The sequence below is a fragment of the Sceloporus undulatus genome, unplaced genomic scaffold (assembly GCF_019175285.1).
Source record: "Sceloporus undulatus isolate JIND9_A2432 ecotype Alabama unplaced genomic scaffold, SceUnd_v1.1 scaffold_284, whole genome shotgun sequence".
Taxonomy (NCBI): Eukaryota; Metazoa; Chordata; class Lepidosauria; order Squamata; family Phrynosomatidae; genus Sceloporus; species Sceloporus undulatus.
In genome coordinates, this window is record NW_024803205.1 from 393 (window position 1) to 11289 (window position 10897).

Consider the following 10897-nt stretch of genomic DNA (forward strand, 5'->3'; position numbering starts at 1 on the left):
GTATTCCTGCATGGCAGAAGGAGGGTTGGACTATATGGCCCTTAGTAGTCCCTTCTGACTAGGATCCTCTGTATTCCTGCATGGCAGAAGGAGGTTTTGGACTCTATGGCCTTAGTAGTCCTTTCCATCTTTATTATTCTATGTATTCCTGCATGGCAGAAGGAGGGTTTAGAGTTGTGCCAGAGGACCCAGAGATTCCTAGAGAGAACGTATTACGTGAAACCTCAGACACCAAAAGTGGTGAAGACCTGACTGTGTTACGAAATCCGAAAGCTTTCGGATAATGGCACGATAATCCCCAATGTGCTTTTTTAATTGTGATGCTGTCTTTTTTTTATCCTTCGCAGATTTTGGCGTGAAATGGCCGACTGCGCAAACGGCATCTCGAATCTGTTAGGAAGGAGATTGCGTCGCTTGCTGGTAAGTTAATCAGTGGTTAAAGCATGGATCTGTGTATCTATATCTATATCCAGTACAACTCTATGGTCCACGTCTTTATCATAGAGTCATACTGGAGGACCTAGAAATGCCTAGAGAGGTGTTTCCTCTGGGAACCTCTAGGTCCTCCAGCGCAACTCTATGGTCAACCTCTGCCATAAGTACTGAAAAGGCAGCCATTTTGAAGGAATGCAGATGTCAGCCCTATGGCAAACGTTCTGCCCCATGATGAGAGGTTCATGTGACGGGGGCTGTTTTCGAAAACACAGGCACACACTCTTTCTTTCATTCTGTCTTTCCCTCCTGATGTTCATCTGATCCTCTCCTCTGTTGGCACCGATCATGAGGCAGAGATCCTTGGATTCCAGCCACGGATCTAGATTCCTCCCTTCTGCCATGCAGGTATACATAGGATCCTGGAGCCATGTAGGAATACATAGGATCCCAGAGCCATGTAGGAATACATAGAATCCCAGAACCATACAAGAATACAGAGGATCCTAGAGCCATGCAGGAATATATAGGATCATTGAGCCATGCAGGGATACAGAGGATACTAGAGCCATGCAGGAATACATAGGATCCTGGAGCCATGCAGAAATACATAGGATCCCAGAGCCATGCAGGGATACAGAGGACCCTGGAGCCATGTAAGAATACATAGAATACTACAGCCATGCTGGAATAGATAGGATCCCAGAGGCACGCAGGAATACATAGGATCCTAGAAAACTCACATAGGCTCACTTTCTTATCGCTCCTTCCAGGTTTTCGTGTGAGCCGCCCAGTATTTGAACGCAAGGGCTGAAGACCTTGCCTCCGCGCCCGGACCTGTCATGGTAAGTGTGTATATAGATATAGATATAGATGAAATAAGATGTTATCTCTTGAATGGTCTTAAAGAGATAAGACATCAGCTGCTTAAATGGTCGCGGAGGCCCTCCATCCAACTTAAAAGGAGGCGCTCTTTCCTCAGGATGAAGAGACTCAGCACAGCCTTGAATGCATCCAAGCCAATCAGATCTTCCCCAGGAAGCAGCTCATCCGCGAAGATGATGGACTGCAGGTGGGCCATTTCATGCAGGAATACATAGAACACTAGAGTCGGAAGGGACTGCTAAGGGCCATAGAGTCCAACCCTCTTTCTGCCATGCAGGAATACATAGGATCCTTCCTCCAGGGTCCGTGTCTCTGGGGTCTGTATGCTTCTCCTTACGGTTTTCTCCTCGCCGTTGTGCAGGTGCCGTTCCTTGAACTCCACGGCGAAAGCACCGAATATGTAGGCCGCGCCGAGGAGGCTGTCATTGCGCTTTCCAACTACAGGCTCCACATCAAATTCAAGGAATCCCTCGTGAACGTGAGTCTCTACTTCAACATGGCTCATACCATAGAGTTGCCCTGGAGGACCTAGAGATTCCTAGAGAGGACGCTCTGCTAGGCCTCTGTAGCTCCTCCAGTGCAACTGTATGGTCAGTGTCTACAGAGTTGCCTTGGAGGACCTAGAGATTCCTAGAGAGGACACTCTTACTAGGCCTTTGTAGGTCCTAAAGCGCAACTTTATGGTCTGTCTGTCGGATGTTGACCATAGAGTTGCGCTGGAGGACCCAGAGATTCCTAGAGAGGCATCCTCTCAGGCAAATCCTCCGTATTTTGCGGCGCTGTTGATCTCCGTCCGCTCGGCGCGATTGTTGGCGAAGCAGATTGGGGAATTAGCGGGGACGTATTTACTAATTGCGTCGCCCCGAATATCCGAAATCCTAATTATATTCTTTATTGTCTGCCATCCGTATTTAGAGCATCTATAAACCGGCTGTTTGCAAGATCTCAGTAAGTAGAGAATGGCGAGGACCACGTCCTACGGGTTTTTTTGTGCCTCGCTCGGGACTAAACACGCTTTTTTGGTGTCGCTCGCAGCCAGGGATGATGGGAGTTGTAGTTCTGGAGGGTCTGTTAGTCCCTCAATTGATCCCTATGTGAAGTTGGGTGACCGAACTACAAATCCCAGGATTCCACAGCATGGAAGCACGGCGCAGAAACGCGTTAATTCCGTGGTGCGAAAGAGCCGTGAACTGTGTGACTAACCGCACAGCGTGGGTCTCGATTTGCGGTGAAACGCACAAAAATTTGTGCAGAAAGGGTTGCGCTGTTGTTGTTAACAGAGAACTAAATTTGGCGGCAACATGGCGGGAAGAGGTAACTGGGATTCACAAGGCGAACGTGGCACCAGGAGCTGGGTGCTATCTCCTTACAAATAAGTAAATATTCTAAAATACATAAATAATCCGAAACACTCTGCGTACATTTGGCCCTCCACTCTCGCGGATTTGGTTAATATGTCCTCTCTAGGAATCCCTGGGTCCTCCAGCGTCACTCTATGGTCAACTTCTGCCAAAAGCCTGTTGAATAACAGATGCCAAAAGTCACTCTGGAGGACCTAGAGATTCCTAGAGAGGACACTTCTCTAGGCATTTGGAGGTCCTCCAGCCAGTTCTGTCTGATGTTGACCATAGAGTTGCCCTGGAGGACGTAGAGATTCCTAGAGAGGACACATCTCCATCACTTTAGGCCACTGTTGACCATAGAGTTGATCTGGAGATCCTAGAGAGGACACTTCTCTAGGAGGACCTCCAGCACAACTCTGTGGGCAACCTCTGGCCGACGTTGGTCATAGAGTTGCCCTGGAGGACCTAGAAATTCCTAGAGAGGTCTAAAAATCAATTCTGTCTTTAATCGCAGGTCCCATTGCAGCTCATAGAAAGTGTTGAATGCCGGGACATATTTCAGCTCCACTTGACATGTAAAGATTGCAAAATTATCAGGTAGGTTGGCGTACTTTTTTACGTAGATGGCGGTACGTTCTGCGAAAAAGATGGATATTGGGGCCCCCCTGGGGAGTTAATCACTCATTCAATGTCAAATCGACTTTATATTGTACTTATTATTATTGTTGTTGTTATTTGTTACCAAAAAGGTCTCTCTGGGCGTCTGGAGGTCCTCCAGCGCGATTATATTTCCGTTGGACCATAGAGTCATGCTGAGATGCCTAGAGAGGCAGTATGGGAGGACTCCCTTATCTGTGACTCCAGTAACTGCTGTTTAATTTACACACATCTGGGAGGGAAAAAGGCTCTTTCTAGGAATTTGGAAATCCTCCAGGGTGACTCCGGACCAAAGAGTCACCCTGGAGGACCTCCAGATGCCTAGAGAGGCCACACTGGAAGACTCCCTTATATGCAAGGGCCTTTCTAGGCATCTGGAGGTCCTCCAGCGTGACTTTATATTTACAGTGGTACTTGAGCATAGAGTCACACTGGAGGACCTCCAGATGCCTAGAGAGGTGGTCTCTATGGGCATATTGGAGGTCCTCCAGCGCATCTCTGTGGTCAAGTTCCATCGTAAATATGGCGTTCGACATTATTTCGTGAGCTTTAAGAACCAGGACCAATCATAACTGTACCAGTCCTTCGCCCCAGCTTTATTGCTTTGATGAATTAACGGTCTCTCCTTCTTTTTGGGCTTCACGGTTTCCGCGCGTCCATCCATCTTTGCCCCTCGTTTCCGTGCAGGTGCCAGTTCTCGACCTTTGAGCAGTGCCAGGGTTGGCTGAAGCGCTTGACCCACGCCATCCGCCCACCGTCTAAGATAGAGGACCTCTTTTCGTTCGCGTACCACGCCTGGTGCATGGAGGTCTACGCCAGCGAGAAGGAGCAGCACGGTGACCTCTGCCGGCCAGGTAGAAGGACGGGCAGAGAATAGCCTCTCCAACCCCCAAGGGATTGTGGGACAAGGGGAAGGGGGAGGCTTGGCAGGTGGATTTGATTCATATGTCCTCTCTAGGAGTATCTAGGTCCTCCAGCGCAACTCTATGGTCAGCTTTAACTAAAAGTAGCACTGAAAGGCCTAGAGATTTCTAGAGATGACACTCTACTAGGCCTTTGTAGCTTCTCCAGTGCAACTCTATGGTCAACATTCACTAAAAGTGGCACTGAAAGGCCTAGAGATTCCTAGAGAGGACACTCTACTAGGCTTTTGTAACTCCTCCCTAACCTTCTCCTTCCGATACGTAGGCGAACATGTGAGTTCGCGGTTCAAAAACGAGGTCGAGCGCATGGGGTTCGACATGAACAACGCCTGGCGCATCTCCAACATCAACGAAAAGTACAAGTGAGTTCCAACGGCGGACGCCAGAACCGCATTTTCGGACGTGTGGAGGAATGGGGCCCACGTTTGCACGACTGGGCTTTTCCCGCCTCGGCGTTTTGTTCGTTGATGTCCGCCGTTTTCTGCGCAGGTTGTGCGGCAGCTACCCTCAGGAGCTCATCGTTCCCGCGTGGATCACGGACAAGGAGCTGGAGAGTGTCGCGGGTTTCCGGTCGTGGAAGCGCATCCCCGCCGTCGTATACAGGTGAGGAGGAGGCAAAATCCTCTCTAGGAATATCTAGGTCCTCCAGCGCAACTCTATGGTCAACCTTAACTAAAAGTGGCACTGGAAGACCTACAGAGATTCCTAGAGAGGATGCTCTACTAGGCCTTTGTAGCTCCTCCGGCGCAATTCTATGGTCAATGTATCCCTTCCTGTCTCCTTGCGCAGGCACCAGGGCAACGGGGCGGTCATCTCCCGCTGCGGCCAGCCGGAGGTCAGCTGGTGGGGCTGGAGGAACGCGGACGATGAACACCTGGTCCAGTCGGTGGCCAAAGCCTGCGCCTCGGACTCGAAGTCCAGTGGCCACAAGATGGCGAACGGACACTGCACCAGGGACCTCTCCAATGGAGGGGACTTCTCCGACGCGGATTTCGGTAAGCCGGTCTGTGGCATACCATAGAGTTGCCCTGGAGGGCCTAGAGAAGATCTCCGTGAGACTCTCTAGCTCTTCCAGCACAACTCTATGGTTGGCGTCCGCCGTATACCATAGAGTTGCGCCGTCTCCTAGCCCTGTCTCTTTTCCTTCCGCCAGATTCCTCCATCTCCAATGCTTCTGGCGCGGAAAGCTTAGCGACGCAGCCTCAGAAGCTCCTGATCTTGGACGCCCGCTCCTACGCTGCCGCGGTTGCCAACAGGGCCAAAGGGGGCGGCTGCGAATGCCCAGGTGAGGTGCGCCGCCACGAAACGCGTCGAGACGGGTTTTCTAAACGGGCGGCCATCTTGTCGCGGGGCCTTGGTTGCATATATCTGGACGTGTCGTGTTTCCGCCATGTTTGACGCGCTCCTCCTCCCCCCGAAAACAGAGTATTACCCCAACTGCGAAGTGGTCTTCATGGGGATGGCCAACATCCACTCCATTCGGAAGAGCTTCCAGTCGCTGCGCCTGCTCTGCACGCAAACACCGGACCCCACCAAGTAAGTCGCGGTGTGTCGTTTTATGTAAGGGATGCCATTTTATTTCACCGTTGTGTTCAATGGAACTTGCGTATCCACAGATTTTGGTATCCATATCCTACTCTTACTCGGCCTTTACTCTCGGCGTTCCCTCCGCAGCTGGCTGTCGGCGCTGGAGAGCACAAAATGGCTGCAGCACCTGTCTGTCCTGCTGAAGTCGGCGCTGCTGGTGGTCCACGCCGTGGACAGGGACCAGCGTCCGGTCTTGGTCCACTGTTCAGATGGATGGGACCGGACGCCGCAGATTGTGGCCCTGGCCAAACTGCTCCTGGACCCTTACTACCGGACCATAGAGGTGGGTGGCAGTGGCGGCGGCGATGGCGGTGTGGTATTTTTTACGTAATTATAGAGAGATGCATCCCTTTGCGAACTGAATTATTTATATTTTATATTATATTAATGTTATGTTTTATTTTAATTTTATATTTAATATTTAAACTAATTTTATATTTTATATTATATTTTATATTAATGTTATATTTCATATTAAAGTTAATTTTATATTTTATATTAATGTTATATTTTATATTAATGTTATATTTCATATTTAAATTAATTTAATTTATATTTTATATCAATTTTATATACTGTATATAAATTTTTATAATTTAAATTAATATTTTATATTTTATATATAAATAAATTTTATATTTTAAATCATATAATATATATTGTATTTTAAATTAATTTTATATCTAAATTATTTTTATGTTATATTTTATAGTAATGTTACATTTTTATGTAAATTAATTTTATATTTTAAATTAATGTTATGTTATATATTACATTTTATAATTTTATATTTTGGGTATAAGTTAATTTTATATCTTATATTTTAATTAATTTTATATATTATATTTTATGTTAATGTTATATTTTGTATATAAATTAAGTTTATATTATATATTTTATATTAATTTTATATCTTATATTTTAATTAATTTTATATTATAGTTTATATATTATATTTTATATTAATGTTATATTTTGTATATAAATTAATTTTATACTTTAAATTGAGTTTAAATAGTTTATATTATATATTTTATATTAATTTTAAATCATTTTGTATCTTATGTTTTATATCAATTTTATAATTTATATTTAAATTAATTTTATATTATATAGTATATTTTATGTTAATTTTATATATTGTATATAAATTGATTTTATATTTTATATTAATTTTATATTTTGTATTTGAATTAATTTTATTTTATATAAATTAATTAAATTAATTTTATAGTTTATATTTATATTAATTTATAATAATAAATAAAAATAAATAATTTTTTTATTTCTATCCCGCTTTTTGCCAGGCAATCAAAGCGGCGTACAACAGGTTAAAATACATCCATATACTGTATACATAATGGCCCCCCTTAAAACGAGATTAAACAATGTAAGATTAAAAACTACATATTAAAACCAACTAAGCTACATAAAAACCATCATGGGCAGAGTTCACTGGATGGGAAATCTTATTTGTGGCCGATCCTTTTATTCCGGGAAGGCTTGCTGGAAGAGATCCGTCTTAATGGCCTTTTAAAAGCTCTCTAGATTGGTAATTTGATGGATCTCGTCCGGCCGGCCATTCCATAAATGGGAGCGGCTGCAGAGAATGTCCTCTGGGAGGTCGCCGTCAACCTGGTCTTTAAGGGCTGTAATAACTTCCTCCTAGACAACCTGAGGGTACGGGGCGGATTATATGGAAGCAGGCGATCCCTTAGATAGGTTGGGCCCAAGCCATGTAGGGTTTTAACCAACGCCTTGTACTGTGCCCGGAAACTGATAGGCAGCCAGTGGAGTGACTTCAGTATTGATGTTATATGGTCACTCCTTGCTGTTCCTGTGACCAACCTGGCTGCCATATTCTGTACCAACTGGAGTTTCCGGACTAGGCACAAGGGTAGCCCCATGTAGAGCACATTGCAAAAATCAAGTCTTGAGGTGACCAGTGCATGTACTACAGTTTCGAGGTCACCCTGTTCCAGGAAAAGGCGCAGCTGGCGTATCAGCCGAAGCTGATAGCAGGCGCTGTTGACCGTCGCGTTCACCTGATTCCTCATCTGAAGCGACGGGTCAAGAAGCACCCCCAGACTGCGAACACAGTCCTTTGAGGGGAGCATGAGCCCAATCCCTGGTTTGGGGGTCCCTATCATGAGTACAGTACCTTGTATCAAATGCCGCTGAGAGGTCCAGCAACACCAACAGGGTCACGCTCTCTCTGTCGATGGCTAGACGAAGGTCATCAGTTAAAGCTACCATGGCAGTCTCCACCCCATCCCCAGACCTGTGATGATGATGATGATGATGATGATGATGATGATGATGATGATGATCATTTTATATATTTTCTATAAATTAATTAAATTAACTTTATGTATTTTATATTGATTTTATATTTTAAATTTAAATTAATTTATATATCATTTTATAATAATTTTATATATTTTATATAAATTAATTAAATTAATTTTATATTTTATAATAATTTTATATATTTTATATAAATTAATTAAATTAATTTTATAATTTATATTATATTTTATATTTTGATTAATTTTACATTCCTCGCGAAACACACGCTAACGGCAGCCTTCTCTGCGCGCTTTCTCCCTCCATTTTCCGCGCAGGGCTTCCAGGTGCTGGTGGAGATGGAGTGGCTGGACTTCGGACACAAGTTCGCCGACCGCTGCGGCCACGGCGAGAACGCGGACGACCCGAATGAGCGCTGCCCGGTCTTCCTCCAGTGGCTGGACTGCGTCCACCAGCTCCAGCGCCAGTTCCCTTGCTCTTTCGAGTTCAATGAAGCATTCCTCGTAAGCCCTCTGCCATTTTGGAACCATAGAGCTGAAGACTGCGCAAGTGGCATAGAGTTGAACCTCGCTGTCCTCTCTTTTCCTGCGCAGGTCAAGCTGGTACAACACACTTACTCCTGCCTCTTCGGTACATTCCTCTGCAACAACGCGAAGGAGAGGGGCGAGAAACACACGCAGGAGAGGACCTGCTCCGTCTGGTCACTGCTCCGTGCCGGGAACAAAGCCTTCAAGAACCTCCTCTACTCTGCGCAGTCCGAATCTGTACGTATTTTACTCGTTGCGTCCTCTGGCGCAACTCTGCGGTCAGCGTCCGACGGATGCCGACCATAGAGTTGCACTTGAGGAGCTACAAAGGCCTAGTAAAGGGTTTTTTACGTTTTGCGTAAAAAACATGTTGTCTCCGCGTTCTCTCTCACAGGTGCTGTTTCCGGTGTGCCACGTGCGAAACCTCATGCTCTGGAGCGCCGTCTACCTTCCATGTTCGTCTCCATCAACGCCGACGGAGGACCCCTGTGCTCCTTATCCGCTTCCTGGTTCCAGCCCCGAAGACCCGCCTCTGGGGAGGTACATTTTGGCACGGGGACAAGGGTTCGTGTGGACACCGGGGAGAGAAACTTTCAATTGTCGTATCCCTTTCCACTCTAGGCTTCCGAAGACGCGCTCCTTCGACAATCTGACCACAGCGTGTGATGGCGGCATCGCAGCAGTGACCGCCAACCGGCGCAGCAGTGACCCCAGCCTCAACGAGAAATGGCAGGAGCACCGCCGCTCCCTCGAACTCGGTGTCTTGGGGTGCGACAACCCCTTTGATGGGGAAGGACTGGTCAAGCCCGGCCGCACGCCGGCCGGAGTGGAGCTGTCGGTGGCGGTGTCCGAGGGGCAGATGGAGAACATCTTGCAGGAGGCGAGCAAAGAAGATGGCGGTGCAGAGGACGGCGCCAAGGCTGTGCAGGGAGCGGTGGATGGCGAAGAAGAGGTTGCCGGGGAGAAGTCTGCCGAGGGGACGGTCAGCGAGAAGATGGAGATGGACGCGGACACCTTGCTGGATAGTCTGGTCGCTGACCAATACAAAGGACAGGAGGACATCTTGGGTCTCCATAACCAGACGCCGCCACCTCCGGTGCAAGAACGGCAGCCGCCATTTTCGGAGGAAGGTATGAGCACATTTTGCGCCGATGCTGGACTGCCGTTTCCCGTCTTGCCCGATGCGGCCGCATCCAACATGGAGAGCTCAACCGAAACCGTAACCGAAAACACCTCCTCTTGCCGTCGGTTCCACCTCGCACCGGACAACTGCGTGGCAGAGGGGCTCTTCACGCTGGACGAGGGTGAGGACTCGCTAGATCTGCACAAAATGGCCGCCGCCCTAAACAGGACTTCGAAGGGGCGTGACCCGCCGTGCGCCTTGCCCTTGGCGGACTACAAAGAGGCCACGTGCGAAGGTGAGAACAAAATGGCAGAAACGCCCGCCGGGTTCGCAGAGGCCCAAGAACACCCGATGGCGAACGGTGAAGGCGCGGACAGAGAGGGTGGGAGGGCCAAGGCGATGCCGCTTGGCCGGCCAAAGGGTGGACATGGCATCCCGGGACAGCAGCCAGCGTCTGGCGGTCAAGAGCCGCTGCCACCTGCGCGGAGCCACCTGGACGACGACGGGATGCCAGTGTACGCCGACGTCATCCAGCAGCGACTGCGCCAAATCGAGAGCGGTCACCAACAGGAAGTGGAGACGCTGAAGAAGCAGCTACAGGAGCTGAGGAGCCGCCTGGAGAGCCAGTGCCTCAACAGCGCCATCCGCTGCAACGGCGAATACGGGGATGAAGTGGTAAGCGACCACGGAGGACACGCACCGGAAAGGCCTAGAGATTCCTAGAGAGGACACTCCACTAGGCCCCTGAAGCTCCTCCAGTGCAACTCTGTGGTTAGTGTCTGACTACAGAATTGCACTGGAGGACCTAGAGATTCCTAGAGAGGACACTTTGTAGGCATTTGTAGCTCCTCCTGTGCAACTCTGTGGTCAGTTTCTGTTGGACATTGACCATAGAATTGTCCTGGAGGACCTAGAGACCACCTTTCTAGGCATTTGTAGCTCCTCCGGCGCAGTTCGTTCGGATGTTGACCATAGAGTTGCACTGGAGGACCTAGAGAGGACACTCCACTAGGCCTTTGTAGCTCCTCCAGCACAACTCTATGATCACTGTCGCAGATTCCTAGAGAGGTGTCCTCTTGGGTTAAAAACATGGCATTTTTTGGTATTTGCGCG

At 47.7% G+C, this 10897-nt stretch overlaps 1 protein-coding gene across 2 annotated transcripts; it reads left to right on the forward strand.

Annotated features, from left to right (window-relative positions):
- Positions 1 to 320: 320 nt before the first annotated feature.
- On the forward strand, positions 321 to 10603 carry LOC121917706 (myotubularin-related protein 3-like). 2 transcript variants are annotated; one of them, XM_042443828.1, is made up of 17 exons: positions 321 to 420; positions 1206 to 1277; positions 1415 to 1504; positions 1679 to 1795; positions 2233 to 2265; positions 3175 to 3257; positions 4005 to 4171; positions 4506 to 4602; positions 4730 to 4843; positions 5030 to 5235; positions 5394 to 5525; positions 5665 to 5776; positions 5915 to 6110; positions 8452 to 8637; positions 8728 to 8898; positions 9056 to 9201; positions 9283 to 10603. In XM_042443828.1, the coding sequence occupies exons 2-17, from the start codon at positions 1275 to 1277 to the stop codon at positions 10505 to 10507; spliced, it is 3078 nt and encodes a 1025-aa protein (XP_042299762.1). In that variant the 5' UTR covers positions 321 to 420; positions 1206 to 1274; the 3' UTR covers positions 10508 to 10603. The 2 variants fall into 2 exon arrangements, with proteins under 2 accessions (XP_042299762.1, XP_042299763.1); XM_042443829.1 differs by lacking the exon at positions 2233 to 2265.
- Positions 10604 to 10897: the final 294 nt, after the last annotated feature.